Source organism: Equus caballus, chromosome 7 (assembly GCF_041296265.1).
Source record: "Equus caballus isolate H_3958 breed thoroughbred chromosome 7, TB-T2T, whole genome shotgun sequence".
Taxonomy (NCBI): Eukaryota; Metazoa; Chordata; class Mammalia; order Perissodactyla; family Equidae; genus Equus; species Equus caballus.
Genome location: NC_091690.1, coordinates 95,989,731 through 96,007,927, shown reverse-complemented (window position 1 = coordinate 96,007,927; position 18,197 = coordinate 95,989,731). Strand labels below are relative to the sequence as shown.

Below are 18,197 nucleotides of genomic sequence, written 5' to 3'. Positions count from 1 at the left end.
ATTGGGGGCAAGTGACTGGCCATTTTCGATCCTCTGTTTATCTAGACACAGGTCTTCCTCTGGATTAGGGGTGGCAGGCTCAGAGGCTAGCAGGGCCCTGCAGGCCTGAGGTGGGGGTGAGGGCGGGATCTGTGGAACACAGAGAATATTCTCTCTCTCTTCCAGGGGCAGCCTCTACTTACATCCAGCAGGCAGTTGGCACGAGGGATTTAGGGTCAATTGTTGCCAGATCTGATTTTTCAACAAAAGTGAGATCAATATTTGTCATAAAATCTTCCAGTTTTTAAGCGTTGTCGACTAATTCTATCTTCTTTCAGCATCAGGTGGGCCAAACAAAACACATCTGAATGTAGCCTCTGTGTCACAAGTTTGCAACCTTTGGATTTTGAAGGTCCTTTTCACCTCCAATGCCCTCTGCTCTATGAGCCTGAGAATAATTGTATCCATCTTGCATGAGAGGCCCACCTTGAGGACTAGAAATACAGTCATACCCTCAGCTTCCAAATAAGTGTTTCCTGTTGTTAATGTTTCATTATCCATAATTGATGTTACCCCCAGGCAACTCTTATGCAAACAGCCTCTTATTCCAAAGTTCAAATCAATTATATTTCCTGTTACTTGCTAAAGTGCACAGACTTTATTTTCTGCATGTTAGTTTTATCTTTTTTAAGGCAATTGGTGGCTGGTTTCAATTCCCCAGGGCCCAACTTCACTTTGCACCAACTCTTGGGAGGTAAATCTTTCATGAGCTTTAGCATTTGTAAAGCTGAGTATGTTATAAACGTCTTGGAGAAACACAATCTTCCATCCCATCTCTTATCAACTGAGTTGTGTAACCCCAAATTCATATGATGAAGCCCTAACCCTCAATGTGACTATATTTGGGGAAGGGGCCTTTAAGGAGGTAATTAAGGTTAAATGAAGTCATGAGGGTGGGGCCCTGATCCAATAGGACTGCTGTCCTTATAAGAAGAGGAAGGGATACCAGGAGCGTGGGTATGCAGAGGAGAGGCCCTGTGAGGGCACAGTGAGAAAGCGGCCATCTGCAAGCCAGGAAGAGCTCTCACCAGAAACCACACCTGCCGGCACCTTGATCTTGGACTTCTGGCCTTCAAAACTGTGGGGAAATGAATTTCAGTTGTGTAAGCCCCCCAGGCTGCAGGATTCTGTTGTGGCAGCCCAAGCAGACTGATGCATCACCTAAAACTAGCCTGTCATCCTGTCATTTGTGTCTGATGCCTTTCAGCTTTTAGGCTCCTTAAAAATTCCAGTCATCCTCAGAGAAATCCCACTTTTAACTCATCTTCCCATCTGACTTCCTGCTCAAGATGTTAGAGAAATTTCTGTATCTCCAATCAAAGGAATCCCCCTTCTGGGAAGTAAATCCAACTGTGTAGATAATGACAAAATACAAACTATTTGGTGACTCACCCATAAAATGTGAGATAAAGGAAACCAATTCTTTTCCCAAGTTTTAGAATTTCTCCTCGCTTGTCAGCTGCTCCCGTGAGTCGCACTATGCCGACTTTCTTGAGGCTCGAGAGCCAGTTGTATGCATGCTCATCATTTCTTAAAACGTCTTCAAAATCCAGCGTCGGGAGCTGGAGCTCCGAGCCCCAGTGCTGACATTCTGGGAATTAAGGAAAAGAAGAAACCAGATGGAATGACATCGTTTTTACGTACAATGAGAACCTCAGAGATGGGACGAACTCATTGAAGCTGACCTTTGATTTATCACAGAATTTACTAAATTTCAGTCATATTGGAAATGCCCAAGTTACCAACATTTCTTCCCTGGAGCCAAAACAGTCTACTTCCTGCCTACACCTGAGCCTGACCTGCGACAGGTACTCACTGCATGATGTTTGTCGAGAGAATGTTGTTCAGCTTAGGGATGGCTCTTGACCTGTGTATCCTTAGGGCTTCTCTCCCTTGATGCTGCTTAGAAATAACACCGAAACGCTGTGTATTTTAACAGCCAAGTTATATTGCTCAACTCCAAACAGATGGTAAAATCAGAATGGTGGACTAGATCAGCATATGCCTATTCCTGGGGATGGGGGGGTGTTTGTGGTGGTGGGTACAGCTCCTTCTTTCTCTTATTTCACCTCATAAGAAGCTTTCTCTGGGGTCAGATTGTTCTTTGGAATCAGCAAAAGCCGTCTATGGGGAAGAAAAGATGAAAGATGTGGTCCTGGGATGCATGGACCCTTTGGTGACAATGCCATGGGAGATAACGTCAGTGCCTTCCTCAGTTCTTGGATGCCTCATGACTAAATGCTCATAAAAATGTTTCCTTGAGAAAACAGAAAGGAAAACAAATGTAAAAAATAGTTTGCTGCTAAGCCAGGCTCTCCTAAAGGAGGTGGAACACAGAGGAAATGTAATTTTGCCAAGGAAAATAACTCTGATATTAATAACTGCATTCAGGAAAGACCCAACTCTAGCTAACCCATTTCATTCCTTCATTTTTTGGGACAGAATTTGCCCTAGAAAGGCAACCCTTCCTAACAACTGACAGAGTGAGATCTTACGCTCCCCATACCATCCTGAGCGACGCCCCACTTTTCAAACCGGGGAATGTAACTCATGTTATGGAAAACAACCCCAAAGCTGCCATTTAAGAATGAGGAATGGGTCGGGTTCCCCTGTAGTAGCTGTAGACTGGAAATCATTCCCTCTTGGGTGTCAACATGGCTGTTTCTGTAGAAGCAGGGATTCCTTAGGAGTCAGACAGGGGCTGTGGTGGTAAGAAGACCCGTGCAGGTGCTGGAACCCTCTTCCTGCTCTCTCACCAGCTGGTTGCATAAGGACACTCGCAGAGGTGAGTGGGGCTGCGTGGGAAGAGCTAATCAGACTACAAATGCACATATCGCCAAAGTTTCTGGGTGATTAAGCATAACAGCTTGCACAACGAGGCAAAATTTCCAAGGCCTAAATTGCAAACTGTAAATTAGGCCTCTGTAGTGGCTGCATTAATTCTTTCGGGCTAGGTGAATGTTCTTTAGTAGTGAATACATTCCACAAGCCCAAGTGATTTATTGTACTTTCTCAGGAAGTCAAGCTTATATTCAGCCACTGGATCCTAATTTCTCATTTTAACTCTTCTCTCTCTGTGGGACTAATCAGAACTGAAAAAATCTATAGCCTCTCCTGCTCCTTTTTTTTTTGGTGTTGCTTAGTAAGTGCTTGCTACGTTTGAGAGGACCTTAGAATTTAATGTTAAACAAGCCACCTTGGCAAAGGGAAGCAGTTCAGCACACCTTATGCCAGAGCAAATGGCTAAACAGTTAGACAATGAAGTGTGAAGGTTTTAGGTTAAAATTATAATTTTTGGGGGGGGCGGGAATGGTGTAAAATACTTGTTCTTGGTATTCCTTGATTATATCAGCTGTCCAAAAATTATTTGCTGGTTTATTTTTTCAATAAGCCTAATATTTTACCATGTCGCAAGTCACTGTGATAGGCAGTAGATTTTAAGGAGCTCGCAGTCTATGGCAGAATTGGCCTTGGGTGCTGACAGCTAAAACACAGACTGATGGACGCCAGAGTTGAAGTCCATTCAGGATACTATGAGGTATCAGATCTTCTATTCTTTTTCTAATGCCCCTCTGAGACATGAGCTACTCTTTCTCTTGCATGGTGGTTATCCAGGTCTGCCCCTCATGCCTTGACTATTTCTTGCCAAATCAAGCTGGATTGGTATCATGTGAAAGAGCCTCTTTTCTGCGAGGCAAGCCACCCGGCTGTGTTTTCAATATTGCATGATATGGTTGTTCGCCTTGCCACTCCCGTTTGTCACTCCCGTTTGCTCTTTGCATTTGAAGTCTCCAGATTGTAGTATTTGATACTGACCAAAAAGGTCTGCATAAAGAAGGCGGTAAAGGTCACACAGATTGTTTATTGGCTGCCTAACTAGAAAAATCATTTGGCTTCTAGTTAGGAGAAAAATTTTCTGGGCAAAATATCAGCGTTAAGATCATAACTAACAAATCACCATCTCCTCTTTTCAAAGCTTACACCTCAGTAGACTACATCCAGAAACAAAAATCACTGAAAACAATTTTAAGCTTATTGACCCCCAAGTGAAAATTACAGGCCCAAAGAGAATCAGAGGTGGATGTGATATTAGAGACTCACCTGGCATTTTCACATCGGCTTCAGGATTTCCCATCTCCTTCAGTTCTTATTATTGAATAAAAAACTTGTCTAAACCACAGCTGGGGATTCTTCCAGGTCTTAGGCACTGTGGTGATCTGGCCAAGGCCATGTTTTTTTTTTTTAAGGATTGGCACCTGGGCTAACAACTGATGCCAATCTTTTTTTTTTTTTTTCTGCTTTATCTCCCCAACCTCCCCCCCCCCCCCCCCGCCCCGTACACAGTTGCATATCTTAGTTGCAGGTCCTTCTAGTTGTGGGATGTGGGACGCCACCTCAACGTGGCCTGACGAGCGGTGCCATTTCCGCACCCAGGATCCGGACCCTGGGCCGCCGCAGCGGAGCGCGCGAACTTAACCACTCGGGCACAGAGCCGCAAGGCCGTGTTTTTATTGCTGTGTAGACTGTTAGATGGATTGGCTGTTGTCTACATGCCCATCTGTAGCAAATGTTGTCTTTATTACAAAGATTAAGTAACTCACTGATGAACCTTTGTTATAATATTTAGAAGAAAAATCTTATATCCTATTGAGGGCAAACCAGCCTGGAGAAATAGTATGCTCTAGACCACAATATTGTCAAACTGAACTTTCTGAGACGATGGAAATACTCTGTGTCTGCGGGTCCAGTACCATAGCTGCTAGCAACATGCGGCTGCTGAGACTCGGGGCGTGGCCAGCGGAACTGACGAACTAAATGTTTTACTTCATTTAATTTTAACTCATTTTGACTTAAATTTAAATAGCCACACATAACTAGTAGTGTATGAAACAGGACACGAATAAAGAACACGGAGGCAGAGAGGCCTGGGTGTGAATCGCTGTCCTGCCTCTTACCAGCTAGTTTCTTGGTCTCCTCTCTGAGCCTTCCTCTCTTAATTTGTAAAATAGGTGCAGTTATGTTCACCTTGCAGGTTATTTGTTGACCATGCAAGGAGATTATGCGAGGAGCTAGTATACTGCTTGCAGACAGTAGACCAGTAATAATATAGCAACAGCTAATATTTGCTGACACTTTCTAGGTGTCAGGCACAGTGCTAGGTGCTTTCCATATATTGTTTCTTTTAAGGGCCACAATAAACATGTGTGACAGATGCCTCCAGGGTTCCTGTATCATTGAGAAGGGAACAGAGACCCGAGTCATGCAGCTCACGGTTTGCTGAGCTGGTTCATCGCATCTCGGCCACTGATTCCAAAGTCTGTAATTTTAACAACTACACATACAATAAACATTTGAGGCCTTGAAATACTGCTGTTACATGCATTTTTACGTCCTATGTCTGAAATGCCCGTAGTATTCTGTCCCTTATACAGGAAATCTACCAGATAAAAGAGAAGGCAGGGCAAGTTACAATTAGGAACACGCTGTCTGAACTCGTTCAAGATAAGCGTTGGCTCGGCGTCAGGACTGTAAATGTAGGAGAAACATTGCGACGAGGTTTCAGTGCACAGCACTACAGCAACACGGCTGTTTGCCTTTTGTGAAATGAACCAAGGCTTAAAAATTAAAATGGCTAGTTTCTCTTCTTTAATCTATGGCAGGACATTTCAGTGATCCATGACCGTTTGGTTTTACTTAAGGCCATTGTCACTTTCCAGAGAGTTTTGGTGACTGTGTGGCAGGGAAATAAAATAAACAGAGGTTGAAAAAACATTTTCAGAAGATGTAAATGTTTGAAAACTTTGAGTTTGTATTTTGACTACTTTGTGGATTCAAGAAAGATCTACTTAGGGCACACACTACATACATGTATATTTATAGCATGTTCTAGTGAATTTTTCTTTCTACGTGAGTCATCTTCCCACTATAGAATAACACACATACCTCTTTGTTTTAAAAACAGAATGAGCTATATTCTTTCAATAAATACGTTACTCTTTACATGTGTACAATTAACCATTTTCACACAGAGTCTCCAGTATATCTCAGGCTGTCCATATTATAGACCGCATAGTCTATACTATAAATAATCTCAAATTTACAGGATTTTACTATCAGAGGGTGGTTACAATGCCTTTTAAGTTCTGCAGAGTTTACAATTTTCCAACTACAGCTCTCCTTTTGGTGTGCCCTAGCAGGAGCTTTGCAAAAATCAGTGATCAAGGGCACAGCCCATCACAGAAACTGTGTCCTAACGTGAGCCACTCACACACTTGGTTACGCCAAGTGTGACTTCCAGAGTTGTGACTGATCAGTTTCCAACCTCAGCATAACATCCCGAATATAAAATACTCTAATTTTCAGGGAGAAATAAACGACATTTCAATAAGTCCCCAGTAAAATCATTCTACGATATCTGCACAGAAACTTTAACAGTGGAAAAGTAATTTAAAAGCATTTTCCCAGTCTCTTCCAGCGGCAAAACATAACTACCGGGGGCCCAAAAGAAAACACATTTGACCAGAGTAAATCATTTGTCAGGTGAATACATTAAAAGAAAATTTAAATCTCACACTTGGGTCTGGATACATAAACAGTATGGAAAATGACGGAATATTTAAGGCATGAACCACCCTTTCTAATTTAACTTACGGCCTTACTAATAAATACTTCCTTGAACATGTGCTTCACACATCATAAAATTTATGAACAGGCTACATGCTGGCTTTCAAGGAACCATTTGTACAAGGTTTCCTTTTCAGGGTTAAGCATCACATTCCTGGATCCTGAGATGTATTTCAAAAAAGGAAAAGACACAAAGAAGCTCTTTAGTGAAGGATTGGTGAGTGCAATGTTGCAGTCATCAATGTTGCAATGTTGCAGTCATCAATGTTGCAATGTGTTATTTCAATAGTGTAGGACTTCTGTCCACCTGCACTGAACTCTGCTGTTGGCTCTGAAATAGCAATGGGAGGGGCTGAGGATCGGCCAGTCTCTTACTATCTTTTCATGTAAACGCCTGCAGGGGCCCAGCCAAAACCAAAATCTGAACCCTAGCAAAGGAGAGGCACTTGGGGAGAAATAAGGCCTTGATGGCCTCCTCTGCGCTAAGGGGACCTGCTCTCTTGGATATTCCTTTACTTCTTGTCTAGTGAACTCAACATGTCTTTCAAGATTCTGGTCACTTGTCCTCTCTTAGACTGAGATCTTCCCAAAGCTGACCCTGAGATGAGAGGATTTGAACAGAAGCAGTTTCTGAAGGAGGCGCCCCTGGAAGCAATCACAGGAGTGGGGGACGAAAGCCTCTGGGAGGCGTTTTAATGAACTGGTAACTGACTGCTTTTGGCAGCAGGGGCTCAGCACGGGCAGCGCTGTAGACTATACTTCAGAGTTGTCCCACCCAGGGGCAAGGAAGCTGAGATGCATAGGCCGCCCACGCCCCCCTTGGTGGTTGAGGGCTGCTTCTCTGGGCGTTCCACCCTGTGTGTTGGCCAAGTGTGCTCCCTCAGGGAGAGAACGTCCTCCAGCGGCGTGGCAGTCTTGCAATAGGAAGCTGCTGGCATATATGGGAGGATGGCTGAGGGGCTCTGGTGGGGCACCGACAGCCTCTGCAATGCCTTCCTTCAGGATCTGCGAGAGTGGGTTAGATGGCTGTCCTCTGGTCCCCCAGCACCCGTACACACCTCAGTCACAATGATCAGTCACATTATGTGAAATGATCTTTCTCTTATTCAACACATACTTGTTGAAAGCCTTGCTACGCAAAAGAGATCACATTAGTAAATAAAAATAGATGGGATGACTGCCCTCGTGAAGGAAAAAAGAGAATAAACAGGGAGCAAACAAATAAATACACGAAAGTAAACATTGTAGCAAGTGCTATGGGGGTAACAAATGGGGTGTATTGACCAACAATTACTGGGAGTGGCATGGGGAACCTATTTAGACGTGGCAGTTAAGAAAGTCTAGCTGAAGAGATGCTATTTAAGCCAAATCCTGAGGGAAGAGAGAAGCCAGTCATGCGAAGGGCAGGGAGAGGGGTGTCCAGGTGGGAGGGACAGTAGCAAGAGGGGGATCTCTTATTTGTTGGAGAAACTCAAAGTCACCCAGGCTCAAAGCCATGAGGCAAAGAGCGGGTGTAGCAGATGAAGCGGAAAAGTAAGCTACATAGGGTCAGCAGGGCCTGCTCTCTCTCTTCCACTGGACTGAAGTTCCTTGCAAACCATGGAAATCGTGTCAATTATCTTTATTTCCTCACCAACACTGCCCACTTTCTCTTCCTTTCCCCAGTATATAGCCCAGGGTTGACATCAGTAGATTTTCAGAAAACTAATGTGTTCTGTTTCCTAAACAAATCTTTGCTTACTTCCTAATGACTAGAGACTAGGAGCAACCCCTGGAACAAGAGATTGTGTCTGAGCATACTTTGTATTCTGAAAGATGGAAAAATCCATAAAACCTTTTCTCTTAAAGTGATAATCCCACCAAACCCAAAAGGTCTCCCTGAGAATGTGTAAAAGATGTTTTTAAACAAGTTTAAGTTGCTTGAAAAGAAGGAAACACACTTTCATTTTGGACTGTTAGGTACCGGGTATATTCTATATGCTCAGCCCCATGACGAGAGTGAAGATCTGTAGAGTTGGAGAAAATAAGAACACACGAAATGGTGAAGCGGAACTAAATGGCGGTGTGTGATGAATATTGAAAAAATAAGAGTTAACATTTATTGGGCACTTATGATTCCAGGCACTCTTCTGAGCACTTTATAGGGATTAATTCATGTAATCCTCACGACAACCCCATAACAGAGGTTCTATTATTGTTTCCATTTTATAGATGAGGAGACAGGCACAAGGGTCTCAGATAATTTGTGCAACATCACAGCTAATACATGTCACAGCTGGGACACCCACTAAAACAACTTGACTCCAGATTTTCAGAAAAAACATTGTATGTTGAAGGAAAACAAGCACCAAAGGATGTCAGGAAGGGAGACGATTATCTTAGACTTCCTTAGAGTTGGCAGGGCAAACAGAAGATTCAGTTTTCCCTCTGTCCTTGCTGTGACTCTCCCAGGTGACACCCTTGAAAAGTTTATAGAACACCCTCTTCATCACTCTCAACTACCCAGCACACATCTCCCTGTGAAGCAGCCCCTACTGTTTAAGAGGCTTCTTTCCTAAGTCCAGGACCAGGTGGCTTCTCTGGAGAATTCTACCAAACATTCAAAGAAGATTTAACACCCATCATCCTCAAACTATTCCAAAAAATTTAAGAAGACAGAATGCTTCCTAACTCATTCTATGAGGCCAACATTACCCTGATACCAACACCAGGCAAGAACAACACAAAGAAGGAAAATTACAGTCTAATATTGCTGATGAACACAGATACAAAAATCCTCAACAAAATACTAGCAAACAAAATACAGTAAAATATTAAAAGGATCATACACCATGATCAAGTGGGATTTATTCCAGGGACACAGGGATGGCTTAACAGCCACAAATCAATGTAATACATCAGATTAACAAAATGAGCAATAAAAATCACATGATCGTCTCAACAGATGCAGAGAAAGCATTTGACAAGATCCAATATCCATTTATGATAAAAACTCTAAATAAAATGGGCATAGAAGGAAAGCACCTCAACATAATAAAGACCATATTTGACAAACCCACAGCCAACGTCATACTCAATGGTGAAAAAATGAAAGCCATTCCTCTGAGAACAGGAACAACAAAAGGGCGCCCACTCTCACCACTCCTACTCAACATAGTACTGGAGGTTTTGGCCAGAGCAATTAGGCAAGAAAAAGAAATAAAAGGAATCCAAATTGGAAAGGAAGAAATGAAACTCTTGCTGTTTGCAGATGACATGATTCTATATATAGAAACCCCAAAAGAATCCATCAGAAAACTATTAGAAATAATCAACAACATATAGCAAAGTTGCAGGGTACAAAATCAACTTACAAAAATCAGTTGCATTTTTATACACCAACAATGAACTAGGAGAAGGAGAAGTCAAGAATACAAATTTACAATCGCAATAAAAAGAATAAAATACGTAGGAATAAACCTAACCAAAGAGGTGAAATAACTGTACACTGAAAACTCTAAGATATTATTGAAAGAAATTGCAGAAGACACAAAGAAAGAGCAAGATATTCCATGCTCATGGGTAGGAAGAATCAAGATAGATAAAATGTCCACACTACCTAAAGCAATCTACAGATTCAGTGCGATCCCAATCAGAATCCCAATGACATTCTTCACAGCAATAGGACAAAGAATCCTAAAATTTATGTGGAACAACAAAAGACCTCAAATAGCCAAAAGAATCCTGAGAAAAAAGAACAAAGCTGGAGGCATCACAATCCTTGACTTCAAAATATACTACAAGACTGTAGTAATCAAAATAGCATGGTACCGGCAGAAAAACAGACACACAGATCAATGGAACAGAAGTGAAAGCCCAGAAAGAAAACTACAAACAAAACAAAAAGACAACCCACCAAGTGGGAGAAAATATTTGCGAATCATATATCTGACTAGGGGTTAATTTCCAAAATATGTAAAGAACTCACACAACTCAACAACAAAATAACAACCCAATCAAAAAATGGGGAGAGGATATGAACAGACATTTTTCCAAAGAAGATACCCAGATGGCCAACAGGCACATGAAAAGATGTTCAACATCACTAATTATTAAGGAGATGCAAATCAAAACTGCAATGAGATACCACCTTACACAGGTCACAATGGCTATAATTACCAAGACAAAAAATAACAAACATTGGAGAGGATGTGGAGAAAAGGGAAGCCTCACGCACTGCTAGTGGGAATGCAAACTGTTGCAGCCACCATGGAAAACAGCATAGAGATTTCTCAAAAAATTAAAAATAGAAATACCATATGATCTAGCTATCCCACTACTGGGTATTTACCCAAAGAACTTGAAATCAATAATCCAAAGAGATTTATGCACCTCAATGTTCACTACAGCATTATTCATAATAGTGAAGATGTGGAAGAAACCCAAGTGCCCTTCTACAGATGAATGGATAAAGAAGACGTGGTATATATATATATATATATATATATATATATATATATATATACACACAATGGAATACTACTCACTCATAAAAAAGACAAAATCGTCCCATTTGCAACAACATGGATGGTCCTTGAAGGTATGATATTAGGTGAAATAAGCCAGACAGAGAAAGAGAAATACATGATTTCACTCACATGTGGAAGATAAACACATGGATAAAGAGAACGGATCATTGGTTACCAGAAGGGAAGTGGGCTGGAGGTGGGTGAAAGGGGGAAAAGGGCACATATGTACATTGAGAGATAAAAATTAGACTATTGGTGGTGAGCGCAATGCAGTCTATACAGAAACATAAATAATAACATACACCCAAAATTACACAATGTTATAAACCAATATGATCTCAATAAAATAATTGAAAAAAAAAAGAGGGTTATATCTTAACCCTCCAGTTGTCACAAGCTTCTTCCTTATGCTGAGGCACAATCGACCTTTGTCACCTTTCTTTTAGGCCCAGTTCTGTGCTCCAGAATCACACAGAATGTGGCAGTCTTGGAGACATGTGTAAAGACAGCTACTGTCCTAAGTTTTTCTTTCCAAGGCTGAATAGCCTCTTTCCTGCCCGTATTTTCTCAAGCCCTGCGCTGCCCTCTCTGCTCTCCTTCGGATGATGTGTTGAATTTGCTGACGCCCCAGAACAGCACTGGTGTCTTAATCAGACATAACGCTACAGGTGTGGTCTGGCCCACGCCTGCACGGTGGGTTTGCTACTACATTTTTATTCATGCAGCCCAAATCTAATTAATCTTTTTTGGCAGTCTCAACTCTGTTGACTCATATTAACTTTTCAGTCAACTGAAACGTGTAAGAATTGCCTGTCAGCCAAGCCTTCATTTCCGAAGCCGGTTCACTGAGACCATATTAAGCACATATAGAGGTGAGGATGCAGGTCCAATTTGATAGGGACATTGTGTCAAAGTTAATAACTCGAGGTGTGAAGGTGACAGGTCTGGATTCACAACTGAATTCTGATACTTCCCCCCGCATGACCTTCAGAAAGTAGTACATTCTCTCAGCTGGGTTTCTTCATCTGGAAAATACAGGATGAAAACAACCTGCAGGCTTGTTGTGAAATTTAGATGAGATGATATCTGTCAAGAACTTAACGCGGCGCACCTGATTAAACCAGCACTTGAACCAGAGCAGCTGAGCGTGGCTGGAGGCAAACACAGCGTGACGAGCACCTTGTTGCACGCCCGCTAATCGCCAGTTAACTCCCACACTCCCCTTGCTGACTGGGTCTCACGCTCTGTCCTCAAACCTCCCACAGCTCCTTCTTCTACTCGTGCTCAGCTGACCACCTTGTTTCTTATTTCAGTGAAAAAATAGAAGGACTCAGAAGAGAACTGCCATACACTCCCACCACCGCACCTCCCAGCCTGCCTGTGTCCGTGTCCTTATCACCACTGACGGAGCGTAGATACATTTCTAACTTTATTGATCTCTTTCTCCACCAAAACATAAACTCCTCCGGGACACACTCTTTCTCTGTTTTGTTCAGCACTGTATCCCCAGCACTTAGAACAGTGCCTGGCACACAGCAGACACTCAGTAAGTATTTGCTGAATAAATTCATAGTGCATGGCGTATGCCCGGTAGATGATATCTGTTACTAATGTAGGTTATTTTCCTAGATTCCAACCATTTAGTGGGGAAGACAGTCAAATACACAGAGACTGACTATTCAGGGCAGTAATTGCAGTGAGACAGAGAAAGGAGCCCACACAAATTGCTGTGACCACATAGGAGAGGGGAAGGATGAGAGAATGCTGTTTACTAGAGCAGATGCTCTTCAGTCAAACCTTGGCTCTGTTACTTCTTGTCTCTTTGATTTTGGACTAGTTACTTAATTCTATCAGCCTCACTTTCCTCATGTGTAAAATGGTTATAATAATAAATAGTGCTGCCTTTGTGATGTTGTTGCTAGGATTAAACAGAGCAATAAATATTCAGCACTGAGCTCAGTGCCTGGCAGAAAGCAATGCTTTAAAAGACATGAGGAAGGAAGGTTGGCGAAGGAGGAGCAGAGGAGCTGGAGGAGGAAGAGGCCAGCGCAGACAGAGAGCTGCTGGTGGACGCGTGAGATGTGGAGGGATTCTGGGTTGTTTTGATAACAGACACATGCCAGAAATTTCTCCCCACACTGGATGCGTAGTATGAGAGATAAAGAGGGGTTAAGGATGATCCTGCTGCCGGAGAGATGGACTTGCCATCGGCTAAGATGGGAAAGTGTGTGAAGCAGGACATCTAAGACCGTCCGCCTCCATCAGAGGGTTCATCTTTACTCTCCGGTTTTCCTCATTTTTCTTATTGTTTCAAGTAAATCATTTTATAAATCCTCTTTTGGGTTGTCCATTATACATTTTGCTTGATAATTTATTGTGGGCTAGAAACTTCCATCATGCCCTATTGAAGTCAGAGCTCAGAGACTTCCTCCTTGCAGGAGCACACTGATTTATCGCTCTTCTTGGGATTATCTGCTTTTATGTGTCATGAGATTGGACCTCTCTGGGCTCTGGAGTGTTTTTCATCCAAGTGTCTAGCTTGTACCTGGAATCTAACATAGTGCTGGTGGCTGGTATTTTCACCTGTCGTGATCCTTAACTAACACACTAAGAGGGAGGCCACTTGCACCCCGCTTTGCTGATCACCTCAGCTTCAGCACGCATTTCTAAGTCACTGATTAGAATTCGCTTCATAGTTGACCAGGCTTGTCACTGCCTTCCTTAATTTTATTTAAAGGAAACCAGCTGCCAGGCAGGTAAAATTTTGGCCCAGACTTCAAACCAATGTCTGAATGACTAAAATCCTGTTCATGGCAGTAATTCACCTCTGTGCAACTCTCGTGTTTTCAGTCAGGAATATCACATGATTATTCTCCGTGTGAGGGGAGCTCGAGCATAAGCCAGGCTGTCGCCTCTTTCCTTCTGTCCTCACCACGTGCTCTTCACTGTGCCTCTGCTCCCATGTTCACGGCTCTCTAAATAGGAGGAAAAGGGAGAGGGGCAGGATCTGACAGGCTTTGAGCACCCCCAGAGGGCCAGGCACTGTGCTAAGCGTGGCGCTTACATTTTTCCATTTCTTCTTCCCCAAAGCTGAGAGGCACTGCCTCCTTTACATATGGAAAAAGTCAGGCTCAGATCATTTATGAAACAGAGCCAGGTTCACAGAGCAGAGTCAAAGCCAGCTCTCCTTTCACAACACGATGCTGTGTCACAGGCGAGGAGCTTTCCGGACAGGCCGCACTCCTCCACTTTCTCTCCCAGCAAATTCCAACAAAATTCTTTTGCAAAAATGTATATGCATCCATCGTCATATCACAGTGTTACTAGTGAATTATGTCTATTTCCTGGGCTTACTTTCTTCCTTGTCTGTATTTTGTAGCTTGGCTTAGACAGAAATATAACTATAGGGTGGAATTATTGGTAAAGGGCTGCACTGGGATGTGAGTTGGACCTTGCAGGATGGATAGGAGAAGTTTGGCCAGACAGAGAGAATAGAATAAGTGATCTAAGAAAAGGCAGAGCTTGGACGAAAGTAGGAATCCGCCTGCTTGTGGAGGGGGCCCCAGACTGTGGGATGAGTGGGAAGCCCAGTGAAGACTTGGGCCATTGTCACTGTGCAGAGAGACACCAGAGCAAGGGGCAAGAGAGATGATGGTGAGCATCAGGGAGATTACCCCACAGAGTGTGCAAGCTGTGCGTGAACCGAGGCCATGCTATTTCAGCACTCTAGACGTGAGATGGTAAAAGGCTCCAACTAGGTTGTTGGCAAGAGGGACAACCTGTGCAATCTCTTCCCCCATAACCTGTCGAATACTGGTCTTCTCTGGGCAAACAGGCAAGGCACACGGAAGCTTGACAGCCAGTGGGAGACGAGGAGGAGGATTTCACTAATGGGACTCACTCTGCATATCTTTTTAAACTGACGTACTGTTCAAGAAGGTCAAGAAGCCGCTCAGAGCTGTTCTCTATATTTATTTACAACTACTCTCAAGGAGACCTTGTGAAATGAAGTGAGTTAATACGTCATGTGCGACATTGCTCTTCATCCAACATGGTCCTACTCAGGAAGGTAAGTAGATACTATCTTTATCGTGCACATAAAGAATTTGGGGGCATAGAAGGGTTATGTAAGTTACTCAAATCACAGACTTAGCAAAGCTTAGGGCCAAGAGCACTCTTACTTTCAGTGCTATACTGCTCTTCTGATTAAGAGAGAAGTTACAGATTGAGAAAAACACAGAATTTCAAGAAAAAGAATATATCAAGTTAGAGAATTCCTTGAATGGGGTAGAGTTTAAACATTATTTATGGAATTTGCTCAGCTGGAAATAAGGCAAATCAACAGAATGTATAAATAACAAAATCAAAATTTGTTTAAAAATCAATTTTTTTTCTACAGGCTTATAAAAATTGTTTTTAATTAAAAATCATCAATGTTTTCCATGAGCCTATTTGAAAGTTTGGGACTGGAATTTAAAAGGAGAAATTTAAGTATGATGAAGACATTTACATGCCCAAAACTAAAGCTGTGTAGTTCTATGTTCGGCCATCTTGAAGAAGCCAAGCGGAACCAGAAGTGAAAAGTAATAATTTTTTAATCAGTTGTCCTCTTTTTTTGGCTGGTGAATCCCCTGATGTGTAGGCACTAACAAAAATCGCAGGCTAAATTTATAACTTATATGTAGGTTTGGTAAAAATGAAGCCAGCATATACAGCAATCCAACCTTACTTTTTGAAATGGCCACACTTTGGAATTTTCTAAATTTATAAATTCTAAATTTGCAGTCCAACTGCCAATGTTATAAAACTCACTCCTGGGCTGCAAGAAAAATAAGCCTAGTCTGTTAGAAATGGAAGTTTTTCACTCATTGAAGGAAGCTCTTTCTGCTTTTACCCCATTTGAAAAAAAAATAGAAAAGAAATAAATTTACTTTAGTGTAACTACAGAAAATTACTTTCCAAGAGTAAAACAAGTGAGTATATTTTCCCTAATTTTCGATGTGGCAAGTACACTGAAAAAAATATGAAAAGGCTACAATAATTCTTTTTTGAAGTAGATTTGCTTTAGGTTCTCAAAAATATACTCAGATTTTTTCAAGGCCTTTAAAGACACCAGCTTTTCAAAGTTCTGTTTAGCACTAACATTAGATGATGCTCTGTTACTTTGTTTGATGAAGTTGTTAAGTAATACAAATGATTTTTAAAAAAGAGTATAATTAATGTCTCTTACCTAAGAATTTTTTTAAAGTAACAGATGTAGTATACAGTCCTTTAAAAAAAATTTCTATAATGTATCCAGTCGTAAATTAGACTTATCTTTAATATTTTTCTTTGAGTATGTGGTTATAAGTTTACCAAGTACAATGCAGAAATTGAGAGGGATAATAAATGATACGTAATTCAGAAAAAAGTAAGACACATCAGAAGACATCAACATGGCACAAAAGAAAAATGAAGCAAAAAACACATTCATAAACTCACAGGCATTTAAGATACCTGCATTCATTTCATAGAAACCCTAAAGACATTTCTCTGAAAGCGAACAGGTCCGTTTCACATACAATAGGCAAAACAGAACAGAGGCTTGCTTCTGAAACACATGGAGACTGTGAGCTTTTCTCCCACCTGTGCATCAGAGTGGGAGCCTGGCTGAGCTCAGGGAAGGAATCTTTACTGTGTGTTTCCTGGGAAGGGAAAACATTTGGGTACATGATGTGGCAGCTTGACTGCTCTGCCCCAGCTGTTTCGACGGAGCTGTTCTGAAGCCATTTGACCTGGCAGCCCTGATACAGCTGGGACGTTCTAAGGCAGCATGAAAAAAACAACAAACTCCCGGCCCAATTTATAATGACCAATTAATCAGTGAAACAAACCCCCTCACTCCATCCCTGACCTGCACTGCAGACTCCCACCTCTGGGAGTTCAAGAATGGGTGAGGGATGGGGCAAGGCTTAGCGACAGGGGTGAAATATCGCGTGGGAGTTAGGCATATTGACTGTGTACATTACTTGCTAATTAAAAAAAAAAAACAGTAATTTTTGCTTTTTGACAAATCTCTGTAAAAACGGCCTCTGTGCCAAACTGGTTCTGTTCTGTGCCCCATAACAAAATCTTCATCTTCAAGTAAACATATGGCCCTCTGCAAGAAAGGGGGAGCTCTATTTTTTCTTGCCATGTGTAGGGTACAGAGACTTAGCTGGCCCTGACAGTCACTGGGTCACAAGAGTTTTCGCTCCCTCTTGTGATATGTTCTTTTTGAAACAAAGGAGGGGGTATAGCCATGGACGGAAGGGTGGTATATCTGATTAGCAGACGTGAAGACTTGCTCTGCTATAAGGGGGGCATATCGAAGTGAGAGGAGATGTTCTTTTCTGATTGTGTTATGTTCTCAGTCCCTGGATTGTTGAGAAAACTGAGCAGACTGCTTCCATGGAAAAAAGGTTTTCTTCAAATTACAACCTTTTAAACCTCAATTTGCAATAACAAATATTACTAAAGTCAGAGAATAATATACAAATATGTCAGTACCAATTCAAAGAGAGAGAGAGGAAGACAAGCATCCATTCTGATATTGAGTGTTAATAAAAAGAACAATATTTAGGTTCACATATATAGGATCATATTGTGTACTGATTTTCCTCCCATTTTTCTCCTATTAATTATATTATGGAAATTTTGCACCTTGAAGTTAGTCACAAAAATGAGTATATGATTATATCAATTTCACATCAAATGGAAGTTAAAATACAATTCCATTAAAAAATCTTTATATTTCCAACGTTTTATTAAAGTCTTCGATTTTTATCTTTATGTTGGAAATGTTCACATGTTAGTCTTTAACAGTCGAGTTTTAGGTTGGTAGATATTAGAGAACAGGGCTAGTAACCTTGTGTCCTACAGATCAATATACATTTCTCTTGAAGACAACTTCTACCCCCATCTTCTTTGCTAATTCCCTAGTTTAAGCTCTTAGTGTCTGTTGCAGGACCATTTCTAGGCTACGCTATGGTCACCCTGCTCCCAGCC

At 41.8% G+C, this 18,197-nt stretch overlaps 1 protein-coding gene across 3 annotated transcripts in view; it reads right to left on the bottom strand.

Annotated features, from left to right (window-relative positions):
- The window catches only part of BBOX1 (gamma-butyrobetaine hydroxylase 1), a 60,172-nt gene that overhangs the window by 28,400 nt on the left and 13,575 nt on the right, over positions 1-18,197 (bottom strand). For all 3 annotated transcript variants that reach the window (XM_014741912.3, XM_023646194.2, XM_001502140.7), the window contains exon 4: positions 1,432-1,630. In XM_014741912.3, the coding sequence (XP_014597398.1) occupies positions 1,432-1,630 (199 nt within the window). The remainder of the gene's footprint in view (positions 1-1,431; positions 1,631-18,197) is intronic.